The 14,617-nt window shown below is 40.0% G+C and overlaps 1 protein-coding gene across 5 annotated transcripts in view; it reads right to left on the minus strand.

The window, feature by feature from the left end:
- Positions 1 to 14,617, minus strand: part of LOC108928185 (neurabin-2-like) — a 59,081-nt gene that overhangs the window by 6,296 nt on the left and 38,168 nt on the right. For 3 of the 5 annotated variants that reach the window (XM_018741986.2, XM_018741984.2, XM_029249431.1), the window contains exons 3-9: positions 12,721 to 12,853; positions 12,453 to 12,573; positions 11,760 to 11,864; positions 5,385 to 5,526; positions 2,516 to 2,659; positions 1,999 to 2,052; positions 193 to 422 (exon numbers count right to left, since the gene is read on the minus strand). In XM_018741986.2, coding sequence (XP_018597502.2) covers positions 193 to 422; positions 1,999 to 2,052; positions 2,516 to 2,659; positions 5,385 to 5,526; positions 11,760 to 11,864; positions 12,453 to 12,573; positions 12,721 to 12,853 — 929 coding nt within the window. The remainder of the gene's footprint in view (positions 1 to 192; positions 423 to 1,998; positions 2,053 to 2,515; positions 2,660 to 5,384; positions 5,527 to 11,759; positions 11,865 to 12,452; positions 12,574 to 12,720; positions 12,854 to 14,617) is intronic. The other 2 variants (XM_018741987.2, XM_018741985.2) reach the window with 1 other exon arrangement.

Here is a 14,617-nt window from a genome sequence, read left to right on the forward strand (position 1 = left end):
TTATAATTGTGTTCCACTGGTTCACAAAGAAGGGACAAGAACAAAATGTCATTTTTAACTGGCTGCCTCCTGGGTTTGGACCAGGAGCCCGACTCTGTTTATGCTGCACTTAGTAACTTACAAGAGCAGTTTTCTTCTCCCCAAACCAAGGTTTTCAAAAATTAACTTAAGCTGCCTAGGGGTAGGTCTTACTTCTGTTGGTACTCCTTGATGAGGCGTTTGGCCTTGCTGTACTTGCGCTCCAGCGTCTGGTACTGTGCCTGAGTCTCCTTCAGGTGTTCGTCCACGGCCTGGCACAGGCTCTGAGCCTCCATCCAGTAGCCCTCAAGCTTCTCCATGCGCTCCTTGTTCTCCTGCAGGCTTTGCTCCAGCTGTGCCTTCTCCATGCGCCAGCGCATCTTCTCCTGCTCTGCATGTGCCAGCTGCATGAGGGGAACATGGGTGGATGAGGGTGTTAGACAGAAAACAAGTTCCATCTGTTACTGTCCCTCACACAGGCATGTCACATTTCATTCAGTGGACTTATTCTGCAAAGTGGCAAAAAGCTACAAAGGGTGTTTGGTTAACTGGCCTGAAATATTATAGAAATATTCAATGCAGAAGGTTTATATTTAATGAGAGAAGCAGTCAAATACTGAGGGCCACAGGTACCTTCCAAAGAGACAAAGATTCAGCCTGAGATTGAAAAGAATAAGACATGCGAGCTATAGACTGGAGGAAAAGGAAGAGGTCTTGAAATGCTGAATCATTAACAAGTTGATTTGGCTTGTGACTGAAAACATGTGAAAGGAAGTGTGACATCTATGATGCAGGACCCTAGGTTGACATGAAACATACAAAGCACAGCTTTTACCTGATGGTGTCATTGCTGTAGATAACTACTAATCTTTCACTTTGTGTTGAGCATCTTCATTTCTATCCTCCTAAATTACCTTCACAGTATTATGGTATAATGGTAACACAATCATGGATGCATGAAGCTGGGCCAACTTTCCAGCTTTATTTTGCTGAGCACATGTGAATGAACTTCACAAAGGATGCCTATTACTAGTTTTATTTTTGTGAAAAATAGGTCCTGGCTATCATTCTGTTTTAGTCTCTTTACTTTCCTCATCCATCACTGGGAGCTACTTTGAAAGTGATGTCAAGCAGAAGAGAGAATGATGGTCAATGGGTGTGTGGACCTCAAACAATGAAATGCTGTGTCTTGACATTCCAATGCTAAAAGCTCATCGCTTCATTAATATCATGGGTCACATTTTACTAACTTGGCCTTAGTCCGCTCCCTCCATTAGAAGGCAGCGTTCAAGCCGCACTGTCTACAGCCTGTGCACTCTTGGAAAAGCATCCTTCAGGAGGTCAAAGCTGCAGTGCAGAGTGTGGTTTGAGGAACACACGGACAGTTTTCCACCACCTACAGTAACCTCTGTTTCCTCAGTCACTGATAACAGAGTGACATTCTCTCTGATGTCATTTTATCCACTGTTTGTACAAAACTGACCATTGATTACTAGACCAGTAGCAATGATGTTGTCATTTTTATGCATCATTAATCTATTGATCTGAATTGTTTGTATTCAGTTGTACACACATCATAATCCAATACTGCTGTGTAGTCGTAGCTCTGCAATACGCCTTTGGCATAAGCCTGCTGACATTTATTTGCCTACGCATTATGGCACACACATTTCATAAACCAATCAATACTCCTGTCATGTTTGTTGTCTGCTTTCATTACTGCAAGACAGGTAAAACAGAACTTATAAAATATGGCAAGTCTTTTTTATCAGCTTTATTTATCATTTTACTACACACCATAATACAGTGTCCTGTAAATATGGTTTCAACTCTTGGGTTGTATGAAATGTGCTTCACAGTCTACTGCCCATATCATCAGTCAGGTTTACTGAACTGGCCATTAAAGCAGGATTAACAGCAGTGTTAACTACCGTGTTTTGGTAAAACATGTTTGAGATGTAAGGTGATTTGTGTGCTTACCTTCCTTTTCAGTTGCTGGATCTCAGCCTCTGTGACAGCATGCTTTATTTGAAGCTTAAAAGAAAAAAACATTTTTTTTTAAAATTAATGCTATGCTTCCATTTAGCTGATTAAACAAAGCATTGTGATTGTGTCATCCACAATCACGAAAGGTTAATAAAGTTTAATTTCACATATATTAAACCCATCAAGCTTTTTAAACAAACTAATTATCAACCTTGAAGACTGAAAATGACCAAGATATGAGCAAAGCAAAAAATACTTTATGATGCAGGAGATTATAATACTGTGTATAATTACCCTTACAGTGAATTTGATTGAAATGCAGGATTCTGAACTGGACAGCTCAACACAGTCCACAATGTAACAGCAGGGTGAAAACATGGTCAATGGGTTCAAGTCACTCCCTGCTTTTCTCATATGCAGATTCTACACACTTCAGAGTAAGCCCCTGTAAACATCTGAAGATGAGTTATGACACCCTCTGTGTGTCCCCAAGGTCTCTTCACAATCCCACCTCCTTGAATTTGTGAGCCAGCTTCTCAGGGTCCATCTCCATGGGTGACAGCATGTCTTCATTCTCGGCTAGGTCGAACACTTCGATAGCGTTAGGGAACATGGGGCTCATCTCCTCTTCCTCGTCTGTGGCATACTCACCAGTCTGTGGGGAGAGAGAGAGAGATAAACATAAGCATTTGCGCTCTGTGTCACTGCGTGAAATGAGCGCTCCATAAAAATAAATTGAAATGAATTGAACTGATGAAGCTTGTCTGCTTGTTGTGGAACCTATCCTTGACACCAAAAGGATGAACATCAAATTCAGTTAACAGGAAGATCCCTACAACACAATAACAATGGCTTCCTAGAACTACTAGTGTAAGTCAAATAGTATTTTACATAACATCGCAGTACATTATTGCGGATACTTTTTAACTTACCTTCATATTTTACATTCACAAAGGTTCCTGCACCTAGCTAACTGTGCCATTCACGAACAGTGTCAAATGATTCATGACTTTGCTCATTAGTACAAAAACCTGAATGTATGCTTGGTTACTAGATGCCCACTAGCCTCCTTGGTAAAGTTGTTAGATGATGCCATCTCTGGTGTCTCTTGCCCTGTAACAGGGGGTCTAAGGAATGAGGCTATTAGTGTAAGGAAGTTCTTCATTCTTGCTGCGGAACTGTTGGGGATCAATACCACTTGGCACTTTAGACAGGAATGAAATGTGAGCCATCTGCAAAGAACATTCATCACGTCTATGGACAGCCTCCAGATCGGAACTACCACTTTAAGCTGCGTCCACAAACACTTGCCACAGTCCCCAGAATTGCTTCCACTCATTATCCACATGACTTCACAGCAGAGATGTGTTTCACAGCTGGCAAAGCATTTCACGGCAGATACATTTTGTGGTGTTTGTCTGTGTACTTCTAGGCACTGGCCAACAGATGGAGCAACTGACCTGTACAAGGCCAAAAAGGTCCTACAAAACAGGGAGACCCACACTAGAACAAAACAAACACCGGAATGCAGGCCTGCCTCCATTTTGTATTTACACAAAGCCATGTTAAACATGTGGATGCAAAGAATCGCTTGTCTTAGGAGGAGGTGGATAGAAGTCAAATGTGTGCTAAGTAGATGAAAAGTAGATGATAACCTGTTAAGCACACTTCATGTCTGAATACACAGAGACCTTGTAAGAAATCATACATATAAAGCCAATACTCACTACACAGAATGAGAAAGACACAAACAAAAACAATCACAGAAGTCTTGAAGGCTGAACAAAGTAAGCACTGGCAGCTTTTCCATTAGGTCAGGCATTTTTTAGAAAATTCAGCTATTCCTCACTTCGCCCACCTCCTGTAATACATCTTTCATGGAAACAAACCTGGTGTTTGCAGAGGTTTTCTCTTGTGCTTCAAAGGGTACAACAGCGTAAAAATCATTCTGTGTAAACTCTATATGAAATAGTGTGCTTTCCGGGGGGGGGGTTTTCGGATTTGCCTGATGAGTCACAGCACTTTCACGTGCCAAAACTCACCATTCAGCTCAAAAAGGGAACACACAGTTGTCAAGCATTTTGAGAAACACAGGAGCAAAGCATTTTTAACATTAATTGCCTGCCCTGAGCACCTTGATGAATTTCAGTTTTTCTAAACCAACCAAAAATGGACCTTAGCTGAGAGATTATACACCTAGAACTGACAACAACCCGAATATTAATCAGGCTGGAGGTGGACCGGTCTCTTCATAAATGAAATCCACCATCTGTGCTGGTTATGCAACCTAATGTTATTTTTCTGAGCAAGTGCAGTAAGTTTATATTTTTTTTTTTTTTTTTTTTTTTTAAAAAAAAGAAACCAACAGAAGCATTTTCCCAGCTGGCACAGTGAACATGGTGAATGCTGCTGATGAGAAGGCATTGCTCCTCTCATTCCATCTGAAGTGTTAAATCACTCCCCTGGAGCTGAACAGGAGCTCATTTGGCATAACTGAGAAAAGGCAGAGATCTTCAAGTGGGCACTATTTGAGGGACAGGAGGCTGTGCATAGTCTAAACAATCCAAGGTGTTTGACTTCACCGAATATCCTTAAACAATCTAATCTCTGAGCTCCCATATGCCGCACCATGGTGGTGCCCGTGTTGCCCATGTTTTTACAGAGCAGTGCTTTACTTACAGAGCTGGTACTTTGGACATTTTATACTGCCAATATTTCTTTGGTGTGAATGGTTTTATTGAGTTAACACAGATTACAGTGAAAACACAGAATCACTTTCTGTATGTGACAAATGAAGAAAACGGAGAAAGTCACAGAGGCAGGGAAATGGGCTTACAGAAAGTAACACTGACAGAAGAATACTGCAGCACAGGAGTGACACAGCAAGGCAAAGACATGCAGTTAAGACCTCTTATCCATAACTAAACTGAATACTCCCCTTTAATCCATGCAGATTGAGTAAATGGTGTTACAAGGTACTTCTTCCTCTAATCCACAGAGACTGAGTAACTGGTGAGTTAAGGGGGGCTGAGTAAATGTGAGCTATGCCTGATTAAGTGAAAAATAAATAAATAAATAAATAGTAGTGTGTGAATGACACAGAGAGAATGTTTCACTGATGTACAGATGAGTGACCCATTTTAAGTAGTGTATCTAGTAGTGTAAGTCACCTTGGTGAATGAGATGTGTGAGCTGATAACACTGCGTAGAGTTCTTTGGAAGTCGCTTTGGAGAAAAGCGTCTGCTAAGTAAATAAATGTAAATGTAAATGAATGAATGAATGAATGAATGAATGAATATTGGTCACTGAGTAAAAAGACTAATTGGTGCCCTTTCCTTTTAACCCATGCTGAACAAGTGTAGTTTAAGCTGTGGGCTACCTTTACCTCGTCCTCGTCTTCAGCATAATGGGCATAGCGCTGTTCCATCATCTCCCGCTGCCAACGCTCCTGCTCCAGGGTCTGTTGGATAAGCTGGGCCACCTCACTTTGCTCACCAGGCTTCTCACGGCCAATCACGAACCTGCAAACACCAATGTCAGCCAATCAGAATTGATGTGTGGGGAGACAGCTTGACAGCCATTACGTGGGAAGATATGCAAAGCCTCAGATAACAGTGATTATAGGCCCACATTTCCACGATATAAAACTGGTTTTTACATGTATATAAACTTTCATCGTGTTTCCCCGACACAAAATTCTTGCCTAAAATTAATTCTTGCCTTTGGGTGACTCAGTGTTCTGGTTTAAAACTTTTAAAGAAACAGGAGAAGGAATAATTGAGGATTTCAGGGAGATGGTACATAACTCTTCCATCAACAATGACATTATACCTTTTAATCATTCAATCTTCACAATGAGTGGTTTAGCTGGGTATTACCTTAACCTAGTTTTAACTTAATAGACTACATTTTCCTATGGTTCCTCAGTGTGTTGAGTGCTCATAATAGGTCAAACCCTAGTAACCAATTACAGCCCAGTTAGCAAAGTCAACAACCATCAAACACAAGTTATTAGTACATTTACATTTATTCATTTAGCAGACACTTTTCTCCAAAGTGATGTACATCTCAGAGACAATACAATTTGTGCATTACATTAGAAGAAAGAGACAGCTGCAGACATGTGATTCTTAAAGTTAGTTTGTTTCTGTCCACTATATGTACCAATGCTCATAACACAAGTAGCTACATAAAACTCAGAATAGACAAATTCTGATCACCTTCCTACAATTTTTTTTTTTGTTGTTGAGGTACACAGACATTTACGTACAATACAGGAGTAGCGGCTGTGTAAAGGCTTATCTGAGCATGATCATAAAGTTATGGTGCATGAACATTTACACCTTACATGAATAGTATTAAAACAAAGTTCTGGAGCCCACCATGTCGAGACCGATACATCACCTTCTGCCTCGACTATTTTTGCTCTGCCAAATCAACCATACAAAAAACATTTATTACTTGAAAGTCAGATACCTATATAGAGACCTGTGCTTAAACACAAGAGAACCAAACAATCAACATCATCTCAGGTGGATTCATCACAACTGACACCAAGCTCTCTGCTGATGGCTATTATAAGGGGTTTTCATCAGATCGACAGAATAATAAGCTCTTGTGGTGTAAAGCAGACCATTGGGTAAAGAATTCCATATCTCCTGAGCTGTGGTTACAGAACACATTGCATCTTGTGAAGACTGACAGCAGCCAAGTGTGTATTAGCAGTTTTGTGAACAATGGTAAGAGGAAGAATAGATGTCCATCCACGACTAAAACGAACATAATCTCTATCTAATTACATGCTTTGTATGTGAGCCAGAATCTGCAAGCTGTAACAAAACATCCAATTACCTTGAAATTACTGTACATTTCCCATACGCAACCTAATGCTACACATTCATTATAGACACACAAACTGAATGACCATCAATGTTAACTAAAGGCTACTATGGTTTTATAAGATATTACTCACATTTTCTAGGAGTGGAAATATGCATTTTCTTGAAATAAAACCCTTTTATGATTGACCACAGAGGCCTCTGGCAGCTATCTGAACCCGATGAAAGGCTTCATGGACCTCAAGCTGTTATGTATACGACGGCAATGATAAAAATACAGCTGTATGTTCAGCATTTTCTCATGGAAGTGCTTTCTCCTTTTCCCAAGGTGTTTTTACATTCACCTCATCTTGACAGATTTTTCACTTTCAGAACACCAATCTGACCCTCTGTTTCGCTTACTGAATCACTGCACTTGGTGGTTCCTGCAGAAGCCAGTCTTTAGCAGCAGTTAAATAATTCTGGCTCCACTTATTGAGGCTGCACAATTCTCTTTAAGTCACAAATGAGTAGCTGGGGCACAACACTACAGACCCTGAGTGGAAACAAGCAGCATGACAGTGAAAGACTTCTCAAACAGCACGATCTCAATGAACTGTGTCATAGTCTGCTTCTGTATTTTAACATCTGTGAAAATATGATCGCTTTCAATACTTTTCCAGACTTAATATGGCTAGAAATTCATGAAAACAGAAACAGTATGGCCAGTGTAACTGTAGATGGAATTAAGTAAATCTGATGTTACCGTTCTGAGAATTTTGCATACACAACGCAAGGGTGTTACTTAAATGGCAATTTTTGTAAGACATTGTAGCTATGGAATTGCTGTCATTACCTTGATCCACAACAATTTTTTGCATAAGGTTAGCATATATGAAAGCCATAAAAACAAGTGATGGCAAACTTAGGAGACAATGGGAAACGAAATAACACAAAGGCCTAAAAGTGTGCTTTGAGGTCATTCACAGCTCAGATGATAATTCATTGTTAAATGTTTTGCCAAAGGCCAGGTTGACCACATTAAAAAAGCTTGCATCGCTCTGCAAATAAACATCATATAATCACAGCAATGCAGTATACTAGGGTTACATTATGTCACTACTGCTCAAATACTTTAGGTAGCCCTTGATTTTAAAGGACTAACAAACTCCAGCCATGCCGTGATTTCACCATCTTAGTTCCCAAATGTTCACAAAACCCTAAATAGTGGATTTGGCACTGCCTGTGGTGGCTGGGGCAGGAATAAGGTCAGAATGAGGCTCCAGGTGGCCATTTTGGGTGCAATGACAGGAGTCAGCAGGGTGTCCTCACTGACATCCAAGGTGACTCACCAAGGGTGTGAAGGAACGCATCAGAAGGGAAGAAAACGTGTGACTGCTGTTTGCAAGAGGCTAGCAATTAGATACAAAAGTAGCATCAAGCTCACTTCCACCCCCACCCTTGCCCCCCCAAAACTAAGAAACGCTTATTTAACTTGCTTTCTCCAAAGTAAAGTGTGGCAAATATATTGGTTCTGGGACAAGAGGACACTGACTCAAGGCTTTTTTTATTATGGATCTCTTTGACTGGGCATGGTGTCAGGGAGAAGGGGATCAGGACAGTTTTTGCCCTTCTCTGTCTCTCGCTCCAGAGCAAGTCCTTTCTCACTGTCAGGCAGCGGCTTAAACAAGGGAGTTATGGTAACTGGGTGTTTGTTAATGGTAACAAGGTTTATGTGTTAAGGTTGCATAACAGCAGCATGGTAAGCAGGTGTAGGCCTGTATTTGTGTGCTGTATACAATATATGTACGTAAGCAGGTGTATGCTCCACAAGAAACACTCCTCCAACACACACTGCTACAGCATGTCTATTCTGTTTCAAGTCCACCGCTGCTTGTGGGCACACACAGAATATTTCTACTGTCATTTTCCTCCAGATCATAGTATTTATCTGTATGTGACATGTTACTAATAAGCGTGACAATATTCTACACAAGTATAGAAAGGGCAGAAGACATTGTTGCAAGTAGGAAGGGCAAAAACACCAAAAATGTTGACAGTACTTGTCCCGTGTGAAGCCGTACTATACCGTCTCAAGGCTCAAAGTCTGAACTGCTTCTGTGAATATTAGGTTTTAAAACTAATAAATAAACAAAACCCTCATACAACCCCAATTCAAAAAAAGTTGGGACAGTATGGAAAATGCTAATAAAAACAAAAAGGAGTGATTTGTAACTTTACTTTGACTTGTATTCAAACAAAAACAGTATAAAGACAAGATATTTTCATGTTTTACCTAATCAGCTGCATTCTTTTTGAAGATATGTTTATTCTGAAATTGATGCCTGCAACACTTTCCAAAAAAGTTGGGACAGGGGTAGTTTAGGACTAATAACAATGTGACAAGTTGAAATAACAAGGTGAAGTGAAACAGGTGATGCTAAATATGTAAGGAAATCGTGTTCTAGTATATAAGTAGCCTCCGAAAAAGCCCTAGTCCTTCAAGAGCAAGGATGGCGTTAAAGCTCATCAATGTCAACAGATGTGTCAGTGAATAATCCAGCACTTTGAAAACAACTTTCCCTAAGGACAAACTGGTTGGATTTTGGGCATTTCACCCTCTACAGTGCACAATACAATGAAAAGATTCAAGGAACCTGGTCAAACCTCGGTGCATAAAAGACAAGGCCAAAAACCACTCCCAAATGTACATTAGTTCCAACCCCACAGACATCACTGTTTTAAAAACTGTCATGTGTCTGTAATGGATATCATGACATGGGCTCGGGAATACTGTAGTAAATTTTTGTCAGTCACCATCCCTTGTCGTTGCATCCACAGACGCAAGTTAAGGCTTTACTATGCAAAGTAGAAGCCTTACATCAACACGATCCAGAAGTGCCACAGACTTCTCTGGCCTCAGTCTCATCTGAGATGAACAGTAGCTCAGTGGAATCGTGTTTTGTGGTCCGATGAGTCAACATTTCAAATAGTTTTCGGAAAAAACAGCCATTGTGTTCTCCAGGCCAAAGAGGAAAAGGACCATCCAGGCTGTAATCAATGCCAGGTCCAAAAGTCAGCGTCTGTCATGGTAAAGGGGTGTGTCAATGCCCATGGCATGAGTAACTTGCACTTCTGTAATGGGACCATTAACATAGATAGATATGTACAAATTTTGGAGCAACATATGCTACCATCCAGATGTCATCTTTTCCAGGGACATCCCTACATTTTCCAGCAGGACGATGCCAAACTGTATTCTGCCCGGATTACAAGTGCATGGCTGTGTAAGCAGAAGGTGCGGGTACTAGACTGATCTGCCTAGAGACCTGACCTGTCTCCGACTGAGAATGTATGGCTCATAATGAAGTGCAAAATACAGCAACGAAGGCCCTGTACAATTGCACAGCTGAAGACCTGTATAATGGATGAATGATGAAAAATTCTGCTTGCTAAACTTAACCAACCGGTGTCTTCAGTGCCCAGACGCTTAATAAGTGTTATTAAGAAACATGGTGATGTTATACATTGGTAAACACTCGACTGTCCCAACTTTTTTGGAACGTGTTGCAGACATCAATTTCAGAACAAACATATATCTTCAAAAAACAATGCAGCTGATTAGATAAAACATGAAAATACCTTGTCTTTATACTGTTTTTGTTTTGATACAAAATAAATTTACAAATCAATCCTTTTTGTTTTTATTAGCATTTTCCATACTGTCCCAACATTTTTGGAATTGGGGTTGTAATAATAGCTGTTGATAAACTTAAAAAACAGCAAATAATAATGGCTTTTTTATTATATAAACTCAAATCTCTGTGTTCTATCCAGTAAAAAATACCATTTAACAATATATTGCATATTAAATGCTTCCTACACCTTGAAGCTGCGGGGTAAAAAGGGCAGCTGTTAGAACCTTCACCTGGGGGGCTTGACCTAAAGGTTCATTTAAAGCATTAATTAAAAAGGGTTCTGTCATGGGACAAACTAATTCTGGAGGCGAATTTATATCCATGTCAAAATAGAACAGTGACGTTTTGGGTATGACAAATACATTCACGGACAAAAACACCCTCCTACATTTACTCACAATTACAGGTGAACACACACCCCTTTCTCATTTATAGCTGACAAGGGCTTTATTAATACCTGCTAGCTCCTATGCCCCACTTTGTCATCGCTCATCTATTATGGAGGAGCTGTGTCTTTGCCCAGGGCCAGCGTGGACTTGCGATCTCGGACAAGTCAAATAACACTAACAATTATGCCCACACCGCTGACCATCCTTCCCTGAATAATGAATGAGAGCTGAATTAGAAGGGTGGGTGGGCCGGTGGAGCAGTTCTATCACCTCTGGAATCCATCCATCTGAAGAAAAACAGCATGCTGCACTCCAGTCTCACTGGTGCCTGATTTTGTGTAATTTGTAGATTTTTATAGTTTGGGGATTTAATTAAGCTAAGTTTTTACTGCATTATGGTCTCAGACTTCAGGAAATACTGGTCCTAATCTGATCAGTGTGTGGATTTTGCACATTCTCCTCGTATTTGTGTGAGTACTTTCCATGTGCTTTACAAGTCCTGTGCACTGAAGGTAATGAATAATAGTGTTAATTTTATTTCACAGGAAAACATCAATGGTGCCTAGTAAGAAAGCAGTATGGGCCGAGCCATCACCATAACATCAACATAATGCGGTAGAGCACAATGTAAAAGGGCAAATGGATCCAGTTCTACAGAACTGTGCACTTCAGAGCACAGATTTAAACCCAAGAAACCCACTGCAGAAGATGATCATGGTTGCATGTCCAAACTGATACTCAGTGGATGCATTGACTACAGTGATGAAGAGAGTGGTATACTGTGAGGGACACAGTGGTCTCTGGATGACATATTTTTCCAAATGAGACACAAATAAAAGTGCGAGCTCACCTCACTTTGCCAGTGGTATTCCTCAAGACAGATGCAGCAAAACTCTGAGTTACCCCAACCAGGCTGGTGCCATCCACCTCAACAATCAGGTCATTCACCTGAATCCTAATGGAAAATGTTATAAGAAAGTACAATCACTGGACTCAGAACAGACCTCCGCTGGTTTTGGCATTTACTAATTTGCACAATAAGTTTCAGTGACACTTGTTTTTCAATGAGTAGAAGATTTAATAAGCTTACCACAAGCTAGCAAATAACCGAATTCAGATATGCAAACTGTTTTTAGACACAGAAAAAGGTAATTAATGGAACAATAAAATCACAATGAAATTTTGATTCTGGTGACCACACCAAAAATGATCTGCTAGTCTTTATGGAAAGCTTACTGAAATAGTATTTTACTGTGATTATTAACAGCTATATAAAAACCATTTGCCATTCCCAGCAACCTCTACAAAAAACACCAGATGCAAGAGGGGCCTGGCTGCAGCCACAAAGCTCCTGTCAGCAAAGCTGCAGGTAAATGCAGCCAACAGATAGCACTGTAAGGCCGCCCAAGCATTTCAATAAAGGGCTCATTTATGGAAAGTTTTAAACAGACACTGGGGATGGTTAATGGAACATTGCTGCAATGTGTACTCCTATGACACTTTGACAACAGAAGGAAATGTGAAACCCCTCCCCTTTACATACCTGCCATCCCTGTGTGCGGCCCCTCCTTCGGTGACTGTCTTGACAAAAATTCCCAGCTTCTCAAGGCCCATGTCTGCCCCCGCACCCATTCCAATAATGCTGATCCCCAAGCCATCTCCATCTGTGGGAGGAAAGGATTACAAACTCAGCACAGAGCTTCAATATTCTCTGGAATGCAGATCAGTGGATATCTAGGAATATACTGTAAGGTTGCCATCCAGTTTCTGTCCAGGTGAAGGAAGCTTTCAAACAGCACAGAGAACTGCACCTTTCTCCAGTTCCACAGGGAACAGATCCAGCCTCTCCACCCTCTTTTCCAGCTCATACTCTGCTGAAGCAGCCATAGGGTCCACGTCGTCATTGCGCCGGTCATAGTCCTCGTTCGAGTATGTAGTGAACACCTGGGGGTGAGATAAGACTGTCAGGATGTTTAGCCCCGTTTGCCCACGCATCCGATTCACCAACTTCTATACATCTTATACAGTCTTTGCGCAATAACATTATCCATAGTATTAAGACCATGAAATTACTACTGGTTTCAATGCAATTAAATGATCAAATGATCAAATTTATTTATAATAAAACAGCAAGCATTCTGCACAAGAATCACTGAAACAGAACAACTTCATAAATCCATTGCTTGTTATTACACAAAGCCCTCATGTAAGTGAGTCCTGTACAAAGAAAAACTGCTACAGCCACTTATGAAAACTTTTTACACCACAGGCTCATTATTCAGTACATCAGTAATTTTGTCTGTTAGGCAGTTATTTTAGTTTCATGACAGGTATTTCATTCGTACAGGGGTTTGCATCAGATGATTTGGGGCAAAGAAACATATCTGGTGTATTAACCCCTACATTATCATAGTAACAAAGACCACTAGCATATGAACAGGGTTGGAATGCTGGTGACCGGACTGATTTCTTTTAATACACAGAAATTCCTGAAAGCTGGTTTTTTTTTTTTTTTTTACACAGACACACTTCTTCCATAATAAAACCAACTATATACTTTCTACATCCTACCACACTGACATTCTGAACCCATCAAAATCACTGATTAAGGTAAGCCTAATGTTACAACTGTAACAACAGATTCAGAACTGTTATTATAATTCATTCATTTAGCAGATGTTTTTCTCCAAAGTGATTTACAATGTTAAGCTTAATTACAAATTTTTCTTGAGCAATTCAAGGACCCTGCTCAAGGGTACTACAACAATAGCGTGGATCAAAAATTTATTAGTAAATAAATATATAGAGCCATTAATGCTACAATGTTGGTGTGCTTTGCAAAGTGAATAACAGGATCTTGCAAACTTGTTTGCATGTTACAAACATCCAAATAATCAAAATGTCTAATGCCTAAGCTCCCTATATAGACTCTGGACCTCCTCAGCCCTACACAGGACAAAAGTCTAGTACATTATGAATAACTGCATGAATCACTGAAAACAGAACATTAGACAAGGTAGAAATAAGAAATTTTGTTATGAATATTATACAAATATGTTGGCGTTATAAATGTCATGCAAAAAAATCCCTGCTTTTTGGTATTTAAATTAACTTTAGATTTTACAAATTTTTAATCCAGGAAATACTGTTTAACCCGTAGGTAAAATGGTGATTTTTCTGAACAGGGTGATACCCCTGAATGAATTAACCTTGTTAAGTGAGAAAAGGATGTTAAAAAGTGATCAACTGTGTTCTGACCCATAGGTTCAAACCAAATGACAGCACTGTGCTAATCAGGCAGAGATGTGCAAGGTCATGACACAATGAAAGCAGGGATTTTATTAGTGTGAGTGCATGTGGATGAGGAGGGTTTTCCAAAACTTGTTTTATATGCATAGAATGAAATGAATGCAAAGGCACATAATTATTGCTTATTATTTGGTACGAAAGACAGGGTCTGCAGTTCTGTACCCCATATATAAAACAAAGATTTACATAAGGCCCCCTTCATATATTATTTCCAAAATTCATTGCTTAAGGCTATGTCTTGCTGTAGGACACGATGCTTGAATCAGAGGGGGACATATTTTAACTGAAAAGTGTATTTTTATATTTTTATTAAAAAACTCCTGTCTTTTATGATTATAAAAGGTTTTTTAAAGATAATGTTGCGCTGGTACTGCAGTACACTACTGAATGTGCCCGCTA

This window comes from Scleropages formosus, chromosome 25, assembly GCF_900964775.1.
Source record: "Scleropages formosus chromosome 25, fSclFor1.1, whole genome shotgun sequence".
Classification (NCBI taxonomy): domain Eukaryota; kingdom Metazoa; phylum Chordata; class Actinopteri; order Osteoglossiformes; family Osteoglossidae; genus Scleropages; species Scleropages formosus.